Genomic DNA, 21,969 nt, shown 5'->3' with positions numbered 1-21,969 from the left:
GGGGTGCGCAGGGGGGGCCAGCCAGGCCACCCACCCCCAGCAGCTCGGCCTTCTTCCCGGGCTGGCAGCTGAATACGCTGTGGAACTCGGCATCTGCTGTTTTTCCTTCACTGCCGTTTTTAGTGCCGGTTTAATGATAGGCTTGTTAACACAGTTTGGTTTTCCTGGATGATAGACGCAGGACACTGATCGGCTACTGAATCTGAGCTGAAAATTTCAAACATGCCGGGGCCTCAGGCAGTGGCCCACGGCTCAGGGCTCTTGTTCCATCCCTCTGGGGACTGCTGGCCTCTGGGCGACAGTGAATGACACAGTCTCGTCCCTTCGTTTCCGAGCCCATGTTCCCACCCCAGCAGTCATGGTTGCTGTCAGCATGGGAATTTCTCTTGCTTCGCTTCATCCTCCCAACAACCTGTGTCGTAGCTGCAGCTTCTCTCTCACCAGACAGCTGGGGAGACCGAGGCCCAGAGAGGGTGCAGTAACCCCCCGAGGTCACACAGCCAAGACGCGGCAGAGGCGGGAGCAGAGCCCTGTTTGTTAACATCACACCAGCCGGCCTCCTGCTCCTGTCTCTGAGTGACACCTCCTGTTATCTTCACCCCCACGGAGAAAAATCCCAGCTTGAGTTGGTTGGTTAGCACTTGGAAATTGCCTGTGGCCACGTGCCCCTCGTCCCGTCTCCCCCACACCCCCGCGAGGTACACAGCAGCTCCCCCGTCCCTCGGCCCCGACCCTACCCCTGCCCTGACCCAGACCCACTGACAAGGCCCTGGTTGTGTTTCCTGCTCCAGGACCTCCACCATGGGCGCATCCAGATGAAAACCCTCACCAACAAGTGGTATGAGGAGGTGCGCCAGGGCCCCTCCGGCTCCGAAGACGACGAGCAGGAGCTGCTGTGACGGAGCAGGGCGCCCCGTCCGGCCTCCTCGCGGCTCCCACGACAGATGCTCGCACGAGGCAGCCTCCTCAGGGGAGATGGAAGCAGGGGGAAGCGGAGGCCGCCCCTGGCCCCCGGAGCCGGCTGTCTGCTTCTGAAATAGGCCGTGTCCCCGGGCCGCACGGAGCCGGACCCCTTCTCAGGCCGCAGATCGGAGGGAACAGCCGTCCAGGTACATCTTCCTTCTGCTTCTGCGGCCAGGGTGCAGAGTCCTCTGCCGGACTGAGGGGCCTGAGAGGAGAGGCTGTGCCCCGCTGTGGAGCCTGCCGGGACGGGGGCCGCCGGGGAGCTGGGGGAGCTTGCAGCTTCTGCCATTCCCAGCCACGGCCCTCATCACGGGAGCGCCTGTTCGAGCAGCACGAGGAGCCCTTGCCCTTTGGTCATCAGGTGCCTCTGGTCTCAGCAGCAGCAGTTCTGACCCACGGGGCGGGCTCGGGCATCTGGGAAACCTCACGCTCCCCTTTGTGATGTTGCTTGAGAAGGAAAAACCGAGTGACCTTTTTCTTTACCTCCGCCTGGGACCTTGCAGGCCGTCCCCCTGAGCGACAGGCGGCCACTGCCCTCCTCTGGGAGTAGTGTGAATGTTTACACTGGTTCGGAGCAGGGGCGCACGGCCCGTCCCGGGAGCCCCATTGGAAAACGCATCCTTGGGTTTGGTGGGGAGCGAGCCTATTCTGTGGGGTGAGAGCGCCCTCTGGAGGGAGAAGCTAGGAGTTACAGGGCTTGTGCGGGCCTGCGTCTGCTGTCTGAATTCCGTTGTGATTCATGCACTTTGACAAAGCAGTGAGAGCCTAGCGGTCACCTCCCCTGCTCACGGGACCTCACTGGTCCAGAGGCCCCATTTCCTAATGCCCACTGTTCGCCCGCTGCCACCTTCACTGCTAATCAGCATTTCCTCTTTCCCTGCCCCAGGTCTCTCCTGGCTTGGGTCCCAGCTCGCCAGAGCCCTAGGGCCGGGGCCAGAGCAGCAGGGCCCCGTGCTCCTCCCCGGCCACCCCCGCCCAGGACACGCTCACAGAGCGTCTGTACGTGCTCGTTTGGTCTCACACGCCCCGCCCCGTCCCTGTGGGCCCGGCCCTGGCTACCTAGGGTGAGGGGCTGCCGGTCATGTCCAGGCGGAGTGGAGTGACTTTCACCTCCGCTCCTCCCCTGCCCGTAACAAACCTCGTCCCTGCAAGCCACAGGGCCAGTGGTAACTCCCCTAGGTGGCTCAGGGTCGCTGCCTGGGGTGGTTTAATTCGTCATGTGCGTGTCCGTGCTTCTCTGGAGGGACGCAGTGGGCCAGCACGGGCCTCTGACAGTGTGGCTCTGTCTGTCGGGAAGGACCGACTTCAGAGCCCACCAGGCCAGACCCCTTTCCCCGAAGTATGAGGCCGGTCAGGCAGGAAGCACGTGGTTTCCTTTTTATGCATGAAAAGTAAATCTGTACTTGATAGGGTTAAAATATGGTCACTTGTCTTTTTGTAACCTCCCACTTTAACCCCATAATTTAAGCCAAATGGGAGTATTTTACTCCACCTAATACCTTCACTGGAGGAGTAATACCGTGCATAATTCTGGTCTCCATCATCTCCTACTTAATGTTAGTGGAAAAGTAAGAGAAGAGGTCAAAGAGGGAGGGGACCTTTGTCCACACCTGGTGAGGGGAGGGCGGGGATCTAAGACTAGAGCGTTCCCCAATCCATAAGTCATTACCTTCTCCTTTGAAGTTCGGGGTCTGAGCTCAGAAGTGTAACTTGCATGGCAAACTCAATAGTTTACCTGAAAATTTGGTGGGGCGGGAGCTATGAATTCACAGATAAAGCAGTGAAAACAGGATCTTCTCAATTCAGACTGCCCCCTTGTCACCAGGGCCCACCTGGCCTCCTACTTTTAGCTGAGACCTGGAAATGACCCTGTAGTAGAGAAGAGTCCCCAAGGTGGAAGGTCCCCAAGGCCTGGCTTAGTGGGCAGGGGGCACCTTTCCTGGCAGATCCCAGCACCAGCTTGGGTCTCCCGTGAGCCTCTTCTGCCCCCCTGCTGAAGGGAGGCTTTGGTGGGCTGGAGCGCATTCCCATGGGGACAGGGGCAACCCGTGTTCCTCAGGTCTGTCTCTTCACCTTGGCCACTGGCAGAGCCCATGGAGATATATTTTCCTGGTGGATTTTTTTCAAGTGTCTGCCTGAGAATCAGAAATTTGCTGCTGTCCACCTTAACATACCTAATAATTCTATTTGGGGCAATAAATGCCTACTAGATAAAAAGATACTCAGCATAACTACGATGTCCCACAGATTTCTTTCCTTCTAGGTCTAGGCCATGGGAGAGCCGTAGCACACAGACAGGGTCATACTTCAGAGCGAGCTGAAGGCTCCGAAGTCTGGGAGTGCCTGTGGGGAAGCTGGACGGGTAGCCAGTGAACTCAGAAGACATGCTGGTCTTGGGGAGCCATGTGGCGACACGCCGCACACCCAAGGCTCCCCCTGCGGCCCTGTCGTTGTAGGACCCCTGGGAACCACCGTACCCCGAGGCTTGCGGTGTGGGGCGTGACAGGGAAAGGAGCTGGCTTGTCCTAGGTCCCCAGAGATCAGGTTTTAGGCTGGGCTGAGCCAGGGCCAGGCAGAAGGAGGGTGGCTCAGTTCCACAGTCGGGTGCTCACACACTCAGCCCGATGGCAGAACAAAGAAACCTCCCGCACCCAGGCCAGCTACCTGGCTTCACAGTGGAAGTGCTGGCCAGGCCCTGGCTGACGTACGGCCAAGGGGCAGGGCCTGGCCCAGAATGGTGGCCGCCCCGGAGCACCCCCGTCGGCCTAGGGAGGCCCTGGTTTGCCTGCAGATTCCTTGGTGCTCAGAGAAGTGTGGAAAGATGGGTGAGTGGGGATCCTCCTGTCCCTGAAACCTACGTCAGAGGGGCCGTGGGCACCCTTGGCCCTGCGAGGTCTCAGTTCCACCTGCGCACAGGGGCCGGTGCGTTTGGCAGAGTCCTCGGCAGGCTGGCCACTGCCGCTTCCGCCTTGGTGGAGCGAGTGAGGGTGGCGCGGGGTGGTGGCCGGCTTCCCAAGTCATGGATGTCACAGGTACAGGCCTCAGAGCTGGGCCCTGCTTCAAGAGCAAGGAAGACTCGGCAGCAGTGATCTGCCGTTATTCGGGCTTCAAACGCAGAGAGAGGGAGAGAAAGGGCCCCCGCCCCCCGCCTTTGGCGTGTGGCTCCCGCCGGCCGGCGGCGTGGGAAACCGTCCCGAGCAGCCCGCGCCCTGCCCCGCTGCTCTCCCCGCGCCGCGGTCTCCGAAGCCCCGGCCGGGACTGTCTTAGACGGAAACGGCCCCAGTGAGAGGATTCCACCCCGGTGCCTGCTCTCTCACGCAAGCGGAGCTGGACAGTTGGCCACGTGACAAAAGGCCGGCTTGACAGTGTCCCCGGGGCCACCCCATTTCTTGGCCCTCGCTGCCCTCTCTCACCGGGGAGCTGGCCTGGTCCATGCGTGAGCAAGCGCACCTGTCACCTACGTGGGCCTGTGCCCCCACGAGCCTGTGGGCCCTGCGGAAGAGTCCCTTCTGGAAGCCCCAGGCCTGCTCCACGGCTCCTCCTCGCCGCCGGGCTCCGAGGTCCGTGGCTCCCCCAAGGCGGGGACAAGGTCTCCGATGCGGCCCCTGCCAAGCTTGAGCTGTTCTTTGTATTCTTCCAAGTGATTTTCTTTGTAAAAATGAAGGGTTATTTTTTAAGTACTGCTTTTTTATTTGTTTTAAGGACCTTTGGGAAGGTCAGGTTTATTCTTTGTCCTCCCCCATGTAAGTTGTGAGGTGTTGGTTAGGTCCTGGTTCCTGAGAAACGGTTTGCTGCTCTTTGGGATGGGGCTTCACATGGGGTGGGTCAGGGACAGGGCCCCTGTGGCTGCCATGCGAGAGCCCCTGCTTCATCTCACTGGACTCTGTAAAGAATGCAGAAATGACTGGAAAACAGTAATGTCACTGGATATTTACTTAGAAATAAAAGTGAATGCTGCTGGATCAGAGGCAGTTTCTGTGTTTGTTGGTTCAGGTGGCAAATAGCATGGGTCACACACTCCTGGACTCAGCTCTGTGTCACCACCTACCAGACTTGGGGTGGGGGTTGGGGGGGGCAGCAGCAGACGTGTTGTCCGAGCCGTGCGGTGGGCTTCGGATCAGGCAGGCCTGGGCCTATTCCTGCCCCAGGTGGAAGGATCTAGCACAGGCCCAGCTTCCAGCCAGCCCACAGCTGCAGCCGCCCGCAGGTGCCAGGAGTCCGTCCTCCCCAGGGCTCCCTGGGCTGCTGGTCTCCTGCTGCCTGGGGTTGCAGGTGAGACCCCGTGCGCCCCTCCCAGGCTGTGGAAGCAGGGACACGCGGGCCCATCCCCAGGTTCTGAAGCCACAGAGCCGCAGGAGTCTGGTGGAAGGTGGTGGTGGCATTCTCCGTGGGAAGCCTGCAGCCTCCGTTTAGTTTTACCCCCTCATTCTTCCAAAAGGCATCCAAAGCTGCTTATGGTAACGGGCACAGACAAAAAAAGAAATACACGGAATAGAAAGCGAAAGCAGGTAGGACAGCCTGTCCTGATCCCAGGCCCGGGCCTTCTGGCAGGGAAGCCGGTGCTGGCCCTTAGTTCCTTCCAACCCTGCAACTCATCCCATTCCCGCTCCCCCAGCCAAAGAAGGAAGTGGGGAGAATATATCCCACCTGGGACCCTACCTGTACCTGGGCTGCCAAACCAGGTGCCCAGACCATGCCGGGGCCAGGCGGGGAGCCAGGCGGGGAGCCAGGCGGGGAGCCAAGGCTGGGTGTGAGGGACACGGGGCCTGCCTTCATCGGCTCCCTTTTCCACCTTTGAAGAGACCTGGGTTCAAAGAAAGATTTCTCTACATAATAAAACTTTGTGAGTGTGATGACAGGTGGCAGCAGAACGATGGGGACCCTGGCAGAATCTTCTCAGGCTGTCACTGGCTGCAGGGGACGCTGGGCAATGGAGTTGTGCCAAGCAGAGTGTCCTGACAGTAAAAGGAGAATGGATCCCAAGTGGCACCTGCCAGAGGGAACTGGTATTTTTCGTTCACTTTTCAACCCTCTTCTCAACTCCTAGAAGAAGCACTCAGGGTGGAGGGGAGCGAGCCAGGGAAGTTTTTCCTTAGAGGCCAGAAAGCTCCGGGAGACGGCCACACACAAAGGTGAGGGCTCCACAATGCCCAGGACATCACGTGCAACAGAAATAACTGATACAAATTCAGGAAGTGAGACAAACAGATTCCAAAACAGTAATATATAGCGTTAGCCTCTAACAGGTAAATTAATGGTGTGTGTATAAATAGGAAAAAATCTGCAATGACAGGTGCCGAGTTTTAACTTTGGTTCTCTCTGAATGGAAGGATAATGGGTAACTTAAAACATGCTGGTGTTTGTATATATTTTCCGTCTTTCATAAAGCACGGTTATTCAGTGCTCAGGAACACACTGCATGGTACCTTCATGTTTCATAATGTGATTACAAATGAAACCACAGGGGCGCCTGGGTGGCTCAGTCGTTAAGCGTCTGCCTTTGGCTCAGGTCATGATCCCAGGGTCCTGGGATCAAGCCCTGCATCGGGCTCCCTGCTCCGCGGGAAGCCTGCCTCTCCCTCTCCTCCTGCTTGTGTTCCTGCTCTCGTTCTCTCTCTCTCTCTGCTAAATAAATAAATGAAATCTTAAAAAACAAACAAACAAATGAAACCACAGCTGGAGCTGGGCGGTTAAGCGGAGAGCTTTGATGGGATAGAGCACTGGGGAAACCGGAAGTCTGTCGTCTGGTCAGAGTCCACTTTGAAGAGCGTCTGGCAATGCCCAGTAGAGTTGAAGACACCTGTCACCCTTCAACCCAGGAATTCCCCTCCTAGGCCCATGCCCTGGAGAGCAAGCAGAGCAGACCGCTGCCTACGGACTAAACGCCGCCTCCTACCTGCTCTCTGTCCTACCGGAGAGTGAAGAATGGCTTTTTTTTTTTTTAAGATTTTATTTATTTATTTATTCGACAGAGAGAGACACAGCGAGAGAGGGAACACAAGCAGGGGGAGTGGGAGAGGGAGAAGCAGGCTTCCTGCCAAGCAGGGAGCCCGATGCAGGGCTCGATCCCAGGACCCTGGGATCATGACCTGAGCCGAAGGCAGATGCTTAACGACTGAGCCACCCAGGCACCCCAAGAATGGCTTTTAACTTCCCCAAATGGTTGAAAAAAAAATTCAAAAGAAGAATATTTCATGACCTGAAAACTACATGAAATTCAAATTTCAATGTCCATAAATCTTTGAATTTTTTTAAATTTTTTTTTTTTTTTAGATTTATTTGAGAGAGAGAGAGACAGAGATAGTGAGAGAGCACAAGTGGGGAAGAGAGGGAGAAGCAGGCTCCCCACAGAGCAGGGAGCCCGATGCGGGACTCGATCCCAGGACCCTGGGATCATGACCTGAGCCGAAGGCAGACGCTTAACCGACTGAGCCACCCAGGCGCCCAGCTTTGAATTTTTTAATTAAAAATTTATGGAAGGAGGGGCGCCTGGGTGGCTCAGTTGGTTAAGCGACTGCCTTTGGCTCAGGTCATGATCCTGGAGTCCCGGGATCGAGTCCTGCATCGGGCTCCCTGCTCGGCAGGGAGTCTGCTTCTCCCTCAGACCCTCCCCCCTCTCATGTGCTCTCTTTCTCATTCTCTCTCTCTCAAATAAATAAATAAAATCTTCAAAAAAAAAAAAAAATTTATGGAAGGGGCGCCTGGGTGGCTCAGTTGGTTAAGCATCTGCCTTCGGCTCAGGTCATGATCCCAGGGTCTTGGGATCGAGTCCCCACATGGGGCTCCCTCCTTAGCACGGAGCCTGCTTCTCCCTCTCCTCCCCACTCATGCTCTCTCTTGCTATCTCTCTCTCTCTCTCTCTCTCAAATAAATAAAAATCTTTTTTAAAAAATGTGTGGAAATTTTTTTCTCTCGTTATGTAAGTACCTACATAACTTTTCTTTTTCCTCTTGGCTCCCGAAGCCAAAAATATTCACTACCTAGCCACTTACAGAAAAAGCCTGCCCACCCCTGCCCTAGAAAAATCCTTACACGTTCTTGCACCAGGAGACACCCGTGAGAATATTTGCAGTAGCACCTGATTGGAAACAAGCTAAATGTTCCTCACCAGGAGAGCAGATAAGCTGTGGCACAGTCACTCTGTGCGGCAGTGAGCGGACGGATGAATGTACGAAGCTAGAATGAATTATCAACACGGTTAAATCTCAGAACATTGAGAGGAGGGGAGAGCAAGCTGCGGGCGAGTACAAAATGATGAGCACCTATAAAACCACGCGAAACCACATGAAAGGACAATGCTTTAGGATGCGGACAAGTGCAGTGAAAGAATAAGAAAGGCTGGAAAGGTCAGCACCGGGAGCAGGGGCTCGTCTGGGGCAGGGGAGGTAAAGAACTGCACTGGAACTGCATTACCCCCGCCCTGGCTTCCCTGTAGCTCGGATGTCTCATCTACTAACGGAGTTAGTTAATCCCACCTGGAAACTTGCAAACAGGAGCCTCAGTTCTGCCCCACTCTGTAGGGGGGTAACTGAGACTCTCTCCAAGGGGCCATGACTCCCTCCTCTCAGTCAAGATTGGGTCTGGTCATAGGTGGCAAAATTAAAATCAGGTGGCAAAATTAAAATCAGTAATGGCTTTCCTAGAGTCCTTGAGAACCAGGACTTAACTTAGCACAGGAAAAAGATAGATGAGGTTAAGTAAAAATCCTATGGTCCTGAATTTTCATTTAAAGTATAAGTATGGGGGCCCCTGGGTGGCTCAGTCGGTTAAATATGTGCCTTCGGCTCAGGTCATGATCCTGGAGTCCCGGGATCGAGCCCCGCGTTGGGCTCCCTGCTCAGCGGAGAGCCTGCTTCTCCCTCTGCCCCTCATCGGCTCATGCTCTCTCTCTCTCTCAAATAAATAAATAAAATCTTTTAAAAAAACAATAGAAAATAAGGTATAAGTATGAACTTATATGTATTTTGTTTTTTGAACAATGTAAGCTCTGTTCATTAAAAAGACAGTAACAATAATGTAAAGAACTAAAATACTTAAAATATACTGAAATTAAAAAATATATATGTATATATGCTGAAATCAGTGAGTTAATGATACTTTAAAAAAATTAGTCACTGTTGGGGTATTCTGAGGCATCAACTCATTAAGTAAAAATTAAGGCAAAGAGGGGCACCTGGCCGGCTCATTTGGTAAAGCATGTGACTCTTGATCTCAGGGTTGTGAGTTCAAGCCCCACATGGCCTAGAGCTTACTAAAAAAATAGTAATAAAATAAAGGCAAATAATTAAGCATTTATCTCATTTAAACTACTCCTGGTAGTCAAATAGTAGCTAAGAGAAGTTTCTTTTTCTTTTAAAAAAATAATTATAAACTTACAGGAAGTTGCAAAAAATAATACAAAAAGGTCCATGTACCCCGCACCCAGTAATAATGTCTTGCACAAATACAGAACAATGTCACAACCGGGAAACTAACATTAGTACAAGCCACAGATCTTGTTCAAATTGTATCCATTTTACATGTACTGTGTGAGAGTGTGTGTGTTTAGTTCTATACAGTTTTATCACATGTGTAGAGTCACACCACCACAAAGAAGTTTCTTTTTATAGAAGTATTCCAGTTGCCAAAGGAATACTAGAATTGGAATATCTACCTTTTGCAACTTCCAATGAAATGGCTGATCTACGCACCAAACAATAGTCCTAATGGCTGTTACTATCCCAAAGGGAGAGAATTCAACATCATGTGCCTCCTGATGAAGGAACACAACATCTATGAAGTATTCTTATTCCCAAAAAAATCAAACCCAAATCTGAGCAAGCCTCAAAAGTCAACTACCATGTGATGTACCACATTAATAGAATGAAGGACAAAAACCACATGGTTGCCCCAACTGATGCAGAAAAAAAAAAGTTTAACAAAATTCAACACACTTTCATGATAAAAACACTCAACAAACTAGGAATAGAAATTACCTCAACATAATAAAGGTCACATATGAAAATACATGTGCCACAGCACACATCATACTCAATGGTGAGAGACTGAAAGCTGTTCCTCTAAGATCAGGAACAAAGCAAGGATGCCCACTCTTGCCACTTGAATTCAACAAGTACTGGAAGTCTTAGCCAGAGAAATTAGGCAAGAAAAAGAAATAAAAGGCATCCAAATTGGAAAGAAAGAAGTAAAATTGTATCTGTTCTCAGATAACATGATCTTATTTGTAGAAAACCTTAAAGATTTCACACACACACATAAAACCCTGTTAGAACTAACAAATGAATTCAACCAAGTTACAGGATATAAAATCAACACATTAAAAAAATCAGTTGCCTTCTATCCATACACAATGAGCAATCTGAAATTATGAAAACAATTCCATTCACAATAGCATCAAAAAGAATAAAATACTTGGAAATAAACTTAAGGAAGCAAAAGACTTGTACACCAAAAACTACAAAACATTACTGGAAGAAATTAAAGAAGACACAAATAAATGCAAAGACATCTTGTGTTCATGGGTTGGAAGAACTTAATATTGTAACAATGTCCATACGACCCAAAGCATTCTACCAATTCAATCAATCCCTATCAAAATCCCAATGGCATTTTTGCAGAAATAGAAAAAAAAAGTCCTAACATTTATATTGGATCTCAAGGGCCCCTGAATAGTTGAAACAATCTTTAAAAAGACAATGTTCGACTCCTTACACTTTCTGATCTCAAAACATATTACATACAAAGCTACAGTATCAAAATACTGTAGGACTGGCATAAACATAGACTTACAGACCAGTGGAACAGAATAGAGCCCAGAAATAAACCCTCACGTATATGGTCAAATGAGCTCCAACAGGGGTGTCAAGAACACACAACAGGGTATGGACAGTCTCAACAAATGGTGGTGGGGAAACTGGATATCCAAACATAGTTTGAAGTTAGACCCTTACCTTACGCCACATATAAAACGTAACTCAAAATGGACTAAAGGCCTAAATGTAAGACCTAAAACTATAAAACTCCTCGAAGGAAACATAGGGAAAAGTTTCAAGACATAGGATTTGGCAAGGATTTCTTAGACATCCTAAGTGTCTAAGGATGGTAAGGAGGTAAGGCAGCCTCACCCCCACCTCCCAGCCCCCACCCCACTTGAGCCGCTTTCCCATCCCTCTACCTGCCTCAGCCTCAGTAAGGGGTTCCCCAAAGCCAGCTCGCTGAAGGCTGCCCCTAAACTGAAGATTGTCCAGGCACCGGGACTTCTCAGAAACAAGGCGTTCTCCTGTGAGTGAATTTCAGTTTCTCTTTCCTTCTCGGCACCGGTCCAGAGGAGGGACTTGTGGGATGACCTGTCTCTGCGGCTCAGGCAGCCTCACGCAGCTCCACATGCTCACCTGGTTCAGGACTGGCCCCACCTACGTACGCCTGTCCCGTCGAGTGGAGATTCCAATTTTCATTTGCCTTTTCGCTTTACATACATCAGCCGGGGTTGCCCAGTGAGCCTGGCTAAAAGCAGAGCCATGCAGCAGGGAAAGCATTGGAGATCTGGCCATGGCGACAGCGTGGGTCCTGGTGCTGGCGACCGTGGTGCTGGGCTTGGCCGGAGCAGGCCCTGTCCCTACTTCCAAACCCACCACAACCAGGAGGGCCTGCCACATGGACAGGTTCCAATCTCTGTCACCGAGGGAGCTAGGAGCCTTCAAGAAGGCCAAGGATGCCTTAGAGGAGTCGCTCTTGCCCAAGAACTGGAGCTGCAGCTCTCGCCTCTTCCCTAGGACCAGGGACCTGAGGCTGCTGCAGGCCTGGGAGCGCCCCGTGGCCTTGGAGGCTGAGCTGGACTTGACGCTGAAGGTCCTGGGGAACATGGCTGACTCATCCCTGGGGGTCGTCCTGGACCAGCCCCTCCGCATGCTGCGCCACATCCACTCCGAGCTCCAGGCTTGTGTCCCGGCTCAGCCCACAGCAGGACCCAGAGCCCGTGGCCGCCTCCACCATTGGCTGCACCGGATCCACAAGGCCCCGAAGGAGTCCCAGGGCTGCCTCGAGGCCTCCATCACGTTCAACCTCTTCCGCCTCCTCACACGGGACCTGAAATGTGTTGCCAGTGGAGACCTGTGCGTCTGAGAACCTGGACCCACCCTCAGCCCATCTGGGACCCAGAACTTACGTAGGCACCGAGCCTCACCCCTGCCTTAAGTTATTTCCTCTCCATCCCTTATTTATGCAGCCCTGCTCTATACCCATAAGAAATGTTTATTTTTCTACTTTTGTACAACGTGCAGCAAGTAAACAGGAATAAGAAGAAAAAAAAAAAAAAGAGCCACTACTGTGAAGACTGAGAGAACAGAGGAACGTGTTAAACAACGGTGCGGGCTGCAATGAGCAAAATGCAGGCTCTGGGAAACTTGAAAGGACTAAAAATCCAGCTTAACAAGAACATTTCAAGGGGAAAAAAGGAGAAAGTTGGGGTCCCTATACTCTACAGGGACAGCCTTTAGGGTAAAGATGACGTAAAGATGTATCCACCAATTGCAGTGTGGAGACCTTATTTGAGCCCTGATACAGTTTTTAAAATATGGATTTCTATGACAACTGGATTTCAGAACATTGATTGCATTATCTATCGCTATTAAAGAATTCTAAAAACTTAGATGTGATAATGGTATGGTGTTTTAAAAGTCCTTGTCTTGGGGCGCCTGGCTGGCTCAGTTGGAAGAGCATGGCGATTCGGGTCGTGAGTTCAAGCCCTGCATTGGATGTAGAGATTGCTTAAATAAATCTTTAAATAAATAAAAGATAAATAGAAAGTCCTTGTCTTTTACATACACATACTGAAATATTCACAAATGAAATAGCTATCTGGAATTTGCTTTAAGAAATTTATGAGGGAAGTGGATGGATGGGTAGAAAGGAAACCAGTTTGGCTGCAACTTGGTAACTGTTAAATTGTTGAATCTGGGTTCAATGTACATGAAATTTGTAAATAAAAAGGTTTCTTCAGTGAGAAAATGCGGGGGGGGGGGATGTGGTTTAAGCAAGGTAATAGTTCATTCCTCCTTACATAAAAACTCTGGAGGTAGGCAGGGCAGGCTGGGTATGATGGCGGCTTCCTAAGCATCAGGGACCCGGCCCCTTCCAACTGCTGCCCCACCCTCTTCTTCACTTGGCTTCGGCCTCCGTCTCACATCAGGCTCCACTCCAGCCAGCACGGCCATTGCAGCCAGGAAGGAGGCTCAGGGTGGGAAGAAGGACAAGATCCTTTGATAGACAGGTCTTAGAAGCCACACAAACCACTTCTCCGTCCCAGCGACCAGACATAGCCACATAACCATGCCTGGCTACAGGAAAGGCAGGGAAAGGCAGTCTTTATTCTGGATGGCCACGTGTCTAAAAAATCAGGGCCAAGGGAGAAAGGGTGAGAGGAGATCGGGGTTCAATTGGGAGCGTCTGCCACAGCCCTTATCCCTCGGAGACTGGTAATCAGGCGTGGGGGATGCCACGGACGGGCGCTCGAGGCTGGCAGCAGAGCCAGGGACAGCTGGTGGGCCTGATGATGTTAACTGTGCTTGTCATTTCCATCCACAGACGAAGCAATCTGCTCCCAAGTCAGCGCTCTGCCTTGGATGTGGGAGTGAGGGCCTGGCTTCCTTGGCTCTCCCGGGCCGGGTGCGTTTGTCTCCAGGAAGCCGCCGAGCCCAGCACTGCCATTCCCCATGCTGTAGCTAACAGCAAACCCAACACTTACGTGGGCCTTGGTCTGGCCCGAGGCCTAGATGATTTGTTCGCCAATGCATGAGAATAGAGAAACCTGCTTCTTCTCTCCCTGATAGCTGAGGTTCCTCGTAGGGGCCAACCCAGCAGTGGTCACCCTCATTCAGACTCTGCAGCTACCGAGAGCCCGGATGTCCTAAACCACAGCTGCTCTTAGACCACGCTCAAGATTTTTGCCATATATCCCGCTTTCAGGTCAACCTTCCTTTGAGAAAACACTTAAATTGATTTTTGAAGTCATCTATCATTGCTGTAGATGGAAAGCAGTATGGCCTGCTCCAGATAGAAGGCAACTGAACACCTAGCTAAGATTCTGCCTGAGGCTCCGTGCCCAACACCTGCTTCCTCTTTGGTCAAGACAAGCTAGCATTGAACAAACTTCCTCCTTAAGGCATCTAAATGGATCAAAAGAATTAAAGATGTAATTAATTTTTGTCATTGTGTCCTCCAATGTTATTCAATGCCTGCCAATCACCACCAACAATCATTTCTCCTGGAGTCTGCACTCCCAGTCCTGAGAAGAATGGCTGAACTTTGTACACCTCAGTTTCCCCATCTTTAAGATGGGGATAACACGACCTAGCTTACAGGCAGGCGGACCCTGTTACGTGGAATCACGCACGTAAAGTCCCAGCATAACCCAGCGCACAGTGTGAGCCCTCGAACACAGAATGCCGCCTGTTGTCACTTATCAGTTTTGTGGAGGAGAAAATGTGAGTCCGGTCATTGAAGAATGTGGTTTGAGCAAAACAAACAAAAAAATCCAAGCAACCCAAACTTCAAAAGCAGCAAGGAGGGAGGGACATAAAACCCCAAACACTTGGTTTAATAATGGAAGACACTTTATTATTTTTTAAATCATCTCTCAACATTTCAACTCTTGGTAGAAATCAAATGCAAAACATCTGCTTTTTTAAATTAGCATATATTTATCCAGCTCAATCACAGCAACCTCATACAATAAGGTACACACCAAGGACAGGGGCAGAGCGTTTTCTCTTCCAGTCTGTGAACACGGTATCTCCATGATGGCACGTGTGCCGGACCTTCTCTCCCAGACGAGGTGGGTACTCCTGCTTCTGCCCCCTGGGGGCACAAGTGACCTGGCATCACAGTTGGTGAAGTTCCTGTAGGCTGGAGCGATCTGGGAATGGAAAACTAGCAAACTAGCCCTCTCAAGAGTAAAACAGGCATCGATACTTCTGAAATGTGGAAAGGAAGAACATCAAAGATGATGACCCCGGAATGGCCTGGTCTTAGTAATAAAGGTGGTTGAAATTCAGCTGTATATACACATTGAACATCTACATGTGCTCTACCAGATATATAAAAAAGAGCCATAGAAGATTTGGAAAACCTTAAAATCACTCGACTGAGTTGGAAGAACATCAGCAAATTCACAGTGGCCTCAGGATTCAGCCAGATTTAAATTTGTTCAAGCGCTGAATACCTCCTTCTACTACCAGAAAACCCACTGCATGTAAATTCCTATAATACTCTGTACATCACAAACACATATGGCTAAAATACAGTAGTTCACAAGGAAGCGGTTTTATTTTCAAATTCTTGCCCCACTCCTGCTCTGCACCCCAAAAGGAAAATCCAGGGGTCAGTCGTTCGGAGTTAAAGGGGCCTTCAGGTGTGGAAGCACTGAGGCTCAGCTGAGTATCTCAGGAGACATCCGTTGGATGGGCACAGGCTGACTCGGGCCCACTTTTAGTGCAAAAAAGATCACTGATGTTGCAGAGGAGTCCCAGAAACAGGCAAAGAGCACTGAGATGGAGGGGCAGGGGGAATCCCATAGGATTTTCCTTCTGAAACAAGACTCAAGATGTTTGGAGTGCGAGGTTCACACGCAGCGAGTGGCAAAGACCAGGCTGTCGATCTGCAGAGCGAGGCTCCTGAAGGTCACTAGGTTATCGTGGTCCGCAGGCGCACGGACCTCCCGGCCCACACTAGCCCCTAAGGGTACGCTGGAGGTAGGTATATAGAGATTTATTGTAGGGAAGACAGTGGCTCTCCACCGACTCCAGGACATCGTCTGCTCCTCCTTTGCCCCCACACTCTCCGCTCCACCCTCGTGCTGTGGTGTGTGTAGGATACAACACGGAAGGGCATGAGACCCTCCCTTGGAAGACTAAAGAACCTAGGCCATTTGTATAAATAGCTACATAATTCATGTTTGAACCACTGTGAAACACACGGCAAGTTGAATATTTATTTAAAAATAAATCTCAAAAATATCTATTTACAGTACAGTAAGAGGGGCATGTGCAAACAACAGAAAGGGGGAACAGTCCATCCTGCCATGGAAGGCCCACACTTGGATGTGCCGGAGCAGAGTGCATGGACACCACGGGCCGAACCGAGCTGTGGTGGCAACAGAATGCCATTCAGGGACGACTGGACTCCACTCGCTCATGAGACTTACATAGGCGGAAGTCAGCGGGGTGCGGGAGTCCAGGCGGGGTTCCTTGCGTTTGGGAAGGGGGTGGCCAAGGATGAGCCATGGGAAGAGGCCCGGTGTGGCAGGAGGGCTCATTTCACAAGCCAACAGGCCTCTAGCTCGGCGCTCCAGGTGGGCATTCGGAGGTGACCTGGAGGGCCCTTCCCAGTCCAAGTTGGCTTTGCAGTGGGAGGGGTGGGTGTGACAGGGGTCTCGGAGATAGAAATCCTCTTCGAAAACAAAACAAACAACGGAACAGGGAGTGGAGAGATCAGCAAAAATGAATCTGAACGGAAGTGCCACCCTCCCCCTCGTCCGGTGATAAAGCAGCCGTCAGTTGAAATATCTGGGCCACCAAGTGAACTCCCACGTGGTGCAGCCAAGCCCACGATCCCCTGACACCTACACGGTCAAATGCAGGTCTCTGCTTCTGAGATCAGTACACTAACACTTCTTCCCCGGAAGGGGACCGGAAAGTCAGTGGCGTAGCCCTTGGAGCAGGGGTGCAGGGTCCAGTCTATCTGTACACGAGATGGGAGAGCTGGGTGGACTTGTAGTTCAGCTGGTTGTTGGGCACGAACTTGTGCAGCTCATTCTTTTTGCAGCAGGGGTCGTAATGGTAGGCGCTGAGACAGCCGTCGCAGGAGACTTTTGAACACTGGGTGCAGGTGTGGGTGGCACCCGGGCGGTTGCAGAAGCCGCAGCGGGAGGTGGCTGTGGCGGAGGGCTTGGGTTTTGGGTGGAGGTGCGGCAGCCGCTCGAGGCCCTGAGTCTGGCCCGTGTACTTCTCCCGCAGAGACGACCCGTGGGCCAGGCTCTCGTGGGCAGAGGCCTTGCCAGGGAAGGCGCCTGGCTTGGGGGCTGGGGGACAGGAGAGCAGGCTGTCGCAGCGCTGGCAGAGGGAGGCGCTGCAGGACAGCCCGCAGCTCTGGCACTTGGACAGGGAGGACTCTTTGGCTGGGGGGGAGCGCTTGTGGTAGAGGGGGTGGGCATCATTTCTGAGCAGCCACACGTCCGGCCGCAGGGCGTCCTGCCTCCGGTGCGTAGCCCTAGGCTCCGAGTCTGTGTACAGATCCACGTCATCCTGAGCGGAGAAGTATGTGCCACGCAGCAGGCCGAGGCCGTTGTTGGGGGAGGGGGGCGGCAGGTCATCCAAGCTTCCATGGGGGGCGCTGGACATGGTCAGGAGCGAGGGGGACGGGCGGATGATCTCATCCTTGAGGTCATCCCCCAAGTCTGGTGCCACGGGCTCCTTCCGCAGGCTCAACGAGGCCTTCAGAGGTGGCTTCCGGCTCTCCCAGTAGCTGTCGTAGGCGTCGACCGACCTGGAGGGCTTGGTCACCCGAGGCTTGTAGTAGTCCTTGGCCGCCCGCTCGCTGGCTGACTTCTGGAGCGCCACGCGGGCCATGGAGGCCGTCAGGTGCTCCCGGCCCTCAGCCCGCCGCCGCAGGGCCTCCGAGCAGCCCCGCACGTCCTCCGTGCTGCTCTTGCGCTCGTTCACCACGTCCAGCTCGGAGTAGCCCTTGTCCTTGACTTGTGAGTGGATTTCCAGCATCTGCTCACACTCCACCTTGGCCAGAAAGAGCTCAAAGGAGACCATCTTCACCTGGAGGGTCTCCACGAGTTCTTTCAGTTTGTACGCAGTCCCTAACTCAGGCACATAGCCCATGTAATGCAGGATGGCTCGGATGTCCTCTTCCAGTAACGACGACTTGACATAATAAACGAAGGGGCCCGTGTAGGTCTAGGAGAAGGGGATAGAAAAAGAGAGGTGGATTTGCTCTCTGAGACGCACACGGAGCCGGCTTCAGAGCCCAACACACCCGAGGCGGAGGGGGAGCGCGGGGGGAGGGGGGAAGGATCTCAGCAGCTCCTCACCGCAGCAGGCAGAGGCCAGCTCAGCACATGGTGTGCGGGAATGTGCGGGAAACCGCGCGGCACTCCCGCCTCGAGCGGAGGGCACAAAGCCACCAGCTTCCCATATGGGGCTCAGCAGCTCTGCTCCATATGAGGAGGAAACAGGGCAAACGGGGATGAAGAGAAGGGATCAGAGCAGAGGCAGAACGCCCAATGAGCAAGGAGAATATTCCTTTCTGGCATCTCTGCGAAGTTCTGAAGAATAACTGTCTGGCTTTGTGGAAACTCTCCTGAGCCGTCACTGCCTTCGGAATGATTCAGAGTTCTCTTTCTCTCTTAAATCCATCCTCCACCCTCCTGTCTGTTACTACTTAGTCCAAACCAGCTCTCAGGGTACCCCAACACCCATGGCAGCCTCCTAACTGTTCTCGCCGCCCCACTAGTCTAGTTCCCATACAACAGCCACAAGGATGCTTTGCAAGCTTCCCAGCCTACTTAGGGTAAATTCAAGCCCTTTGCCCTGGGCTTCAAGGCCCTGCCTCACCAGGGTGCTGCCTACCTTTCCAACCTCACAGCTTCAGGTGGGAGCTGCCAGGGGCAGGGACCCAGTAAAGGATGACACTGGTCAGACAGCAAGATAGGGAGCCCCAGGGGTTCCTTCTAGTTGTTACGTCAAAGGAATGGGGAAGACAGGAGGGTCTGCGGGCAGAGAGGCATGGAATTGGCACAAGCCCTCTCCAGTCAGCCTGGGAGGGGAAGAAGGGGGACCAGTGCAGACGGCCTTTCCCTAGACCTTACCTTGATGCTTCTGAATTCCTTCTTCCACGGGTAGAGGAAAAGGTTGACGCCCACCGTTTCCAGCATGCTGAAGGCGCAGTGCAAAGCCCGCAGGCTGGAGGAGCTTAGCGAGCGCAGGGAGCTCTCCACCACCTCATAGAACTGGATCAGCCGGAATCGATAAAAGGGATCCACCTTGTGTAGGCTGAGCAGGGTCGAGGCTGCCACCCGAAGGTACTCATCGTTGCCAGGCCGCTGCTTGCTGGGGGTGGTGTCCACTCTGCCCTCATGGAACTGCACGTACTTCCGAAATAAGTCATCCTTATATTTTGTATCCATTGAACTGGGCTTCCCCATCTGATCCAGGGAAGGGGGGGGCTACCTTATCTCCTCCATGGTTTCTGGGTCCGAGGCAGGGACATCGCTAAAAGCACTGGCACGTTGCCCACCTGCACTAGGGGCATGCTCTGGAAGGGGAAGAACAAGAAGCACGTCATTCCTTGAAATGGTCCACATACCAGCGTGTGGCCGCTGAAACAAAACGAGAGACAGAACAGGCCTGAGCTACACCGGGCCTCACCAGCCCTTGGCCCCTTTCTGCTCATTCATTCACCACATTTACTGAACAGGACTATGTGCAAAGTTGTTGTGGAAACAAGACAAATAGGTCCCTGACTTTGCTGAACTCACGAATTAAGAATATGACTAGGAGCACCTAACCTGGTTTTGTGGGGAGGAGGAGTTTTAAAAAGTCCCCCCACCCCCACCCCGGGCAGTAGTGGTTAGACCTGAAGAATGAGGAGTTTGCCAGACAAAGAAGTGGGCGGAGAATGTGACAGCAGAGGTGTCGCCAAGAAGGAAGGCCCCGAGCTAACACGATGGGCGCTCACGAGGCACCGGGCACGTATGCACACGAACGCATTTCATCTTCTTAAACATCCCTAGGAGATAGGATCCCCATTTTACAGATGTAAAAACTAAGACACAGAAATGTTAAGAAAGTGCACAAAGTTACAGAACCATGAAGAGGCAGAGCTGAGAGCCCGGGCAGCCTGGCTCCAAAGTCCGTGCCCTTAACCACCACGCCCTGCTTTCCTGAGGCAGGAAGGAGCTTGGCTTTGGGACAGAAAGAGGGCCAGAGCCGCTGAGGCAGCGAGGGGAAGGGAAGGGAGTGACCAGAGATGAAGCCGTAGGCGCCATCACGACAGGGTCCCGTGCCCCAATGGTACCTTTTACTCAAAGAGGCACGTGAAGCACCCAAAGAGTTCAAAGCAAGGGGGAGAGGGACAGGATCATACCACGCCAGCTGCTGACCCCTGGAGAATGTCTTACCTGCCTTTGACAGCCTGCATTCCCCTATTCCTTAAGAGAGGTTTATAGTCCCACCGGGAGAGGACAGAACATTCTGAGCTGGGGTACACCAAATTTATACACTCTTGCTGTCCGCTTGGCCACTGGTTAGTAGGACATGCACAGAGCAAAGCCATGTGGTTGGTGCCACAATGCCGGGAGGAAATCTGGACTCACTGGGGGTACGGCCAGGGCCAGGAGACGCAGCACAGGCATTACCAACAGATCCCAAAGCCGGACTGCCTGGGTGTGAATCTTGGGTCTGCTTCTCTAGGCTACTTGGGTGAACGACTCAGCCTCTGTGGGCCTCAGTTTTCTCATCTCAAAATGGGGGCTGATAATAGAACCCACAGTCCAGAATTGGTGGAAGGATTACGTGCCATCAGTATATAAAACTCTTCACAGACGACTGGCTCGAAACGAGCCCTGGACACATACGAGCAGCTGCTGCTGCCCCCTGAAGGCGTTACACCCCCGCCACAAGGCCAAGCATTCTCCAGAAGGTAAGATCAGAGGCGGCAAATATGTCTGCCTAGGAGGCGATGCGCATTTTCAGCCTCGCCCAGTCTGACCACAAGCTCCGAGGGTGCAGGGATCCTGACTAAATTCCTCGTTGAGGTAACCCGAGCACAGAGCCAGAGGTGGGGTATGAGGCGGGGTATGTGCTTCACAAGCACCTGTCTAAGTGAAGGAGGCTCTCGCCGGCTGTGGAGACAGCGAGGGACTAAGAAAGAAGCTGCGGGACGGGACAGCCCTGTGCAGGCCTTTAGCAGATCTGACTTCAGCTCAGGAAGCGCTGACGGCCTATAAACCTGGCCGCAATCATGAGGTCAATAAAATCATCCACGTCTCGAGCCGCTCGCCGGGCTTCTCCTTTGGGAAGACTCCTGAGGATCTTAACTAGGAGGTGAGGGGTGAGATGTTCGGGAGAAGTGGGGACAGAGAGGCCACCTTCTCCCACCCACTGCCCTGCCAAGGGAGCCCAATGCTTCAGGAACAAATACACTTAAGGAGCACAGGAGGCAAACGTAAGTCCATTAGGATAAAATTCTACCTCCTGACCAAGGTCAAAGGCTTCACATGGTCTCCTCCTGCTCCCTTCTCATAGCCGTCTTCCCTTCCCCTCTAAGTCCCACCCACAGACACCTTTCTGTCTGTTCCTCAAACACACCAAGCTCATTTCTGTCTCAGAACCTTTGCCCATGTTGTTCCTTATGCATGTTCTTCCTCTGATCCTTCCCATAGCTGGCTCACTCTCGTCATTCAGGCCTTAGCTCAAGTGTCACCCCTCAGAGGCCTCGCTGGCAACCCCAGCACAGTAACTCCCCCCTTCCCAGTCCCTCGTCATCCCATTATCCTGGGATAATCACCATTTGAGATTATTAACTTTATTTATTCATTTACTAACTTCCTCACCTTGTGTCCCCCATTACCCAGTAAGCTCCACAAAGGCAAGGACCACACCTGTTTTGTTCACCATGGTGCCTAACACACAGCCTGGCACATAGTAGGTGTTTGATAAAACAGGCAAAATGAATGATGCATTCATGATGCCACTCCTGCAGTTTCTCCTTGAGCTCTCCCAAGAATCCTGAGAAATCAGCTGGAGAGAGAAGGAACAGAGGCTCCATGACATGACATGCTGTAAGTAGCCAGGGTTAGTGAACCCAAGATTCCAAACCTGACCTTCTGCGGCACCTCTGTTCCTCCCCATACCCCATGATTCCTAAGTTCAACAAGTATTTATGCAGCACCTATCTCGTGCCAGGCCCTAGGATGGGTGCAGTGGGGGGATATGGGGTGGGTAG

General features: G+C 52.5%; 3 protein-coding genes across 5 annotated transcripts in view; 2 read left to right on the top strand and 1 right to left on the bottom strand.

Annotated features, from left to right (window-relative positions):
- SLC9A8 (solute carrier family 9 member A8) overlaps positions 1-4,917 on the top strand; it is a 68,636-nt gene extending 63,719 nt beyond the window's left edge. Inside the window, exon 17 of one of the 2 annotated variants that reach the window (XM_032387519.1) lies at positions 792-4,917. In XM_032387519.1, coding sequence (XP_032243410.1) covers positions 792-899 — 108 coding nt within the window. In that variant the 3' untranslated portion in view covers positions 900-4,917. The remainder of the gene's footprint in view (positions 1-791) is intronic. The other variant, XM_032387521.1, reaches the window with a different exon arrangement.
- A 6,594-nt stretch (positions 4,918-11,511) lies between these two features.
- LOC116621777 (interferon lambda-1-like) lies at positions 11,512-12,084 on the top strand. Its single transcript, XM_032387776.1, has one exon. The coding sequence runs from the start codon at positions 11,512-11,514 to the stop codon at positions 12,082-12,084; it is 573 nt and encodes a 190-aa protein (XP_032243667.1).
- A 2,465-nt stretch (positions 12,085-14,549) lies between these two features.
- SPATA2 (spermatogenesis associated 2) overlaps positions 14,550-21,969 on the bottom strand; it is a 10,641-nt gene continuing 3,221 nt past the window's right edge. For both annotated transcript variants that reach the window (XM_032387733.1, XM_032387734.1), the window contains exons 2-3: positions 18,833-19,278; positions 14,550-17,921 (exon numbers count right to left, since the gene is read on the bottom strand). In XM_032387733.1, coding sequence (XP_032243624.1) covers positions 16,695-17,921; positions 18,833-19,168 — 1,563 coding nt within the window. In that variant the 5' untranslated portion in view covers positions 19,169-19,278 and the 3' untranslated portion in view covers positions 14,550-16,694. The remainder of the gene's footprint in view (positions 17,922-18,832; positions 19,279-21,969) is intronic.

Source organism: Phoca vitulina, unplaced genomic scaffold (genome assembly GCF_004348235.1).
Source record: "Phoca vitulina isolate PV1807 unplaced genomic scaffold, GSC_HSeal_1.0 scaffold50, whole genome shotgun sequence".
Classification (NCBI taxonomy): domain Eukaryota; kingdom Metazoa; phylum Chordata; class Mammalia; order Carnivora; family Phocidae; genus Phoca; species Phoca vitulina.
Note: the sequence above shows the minus strand (reverse complement) of the source record. Positions and strands in the feature narration are given on the sequence as shown.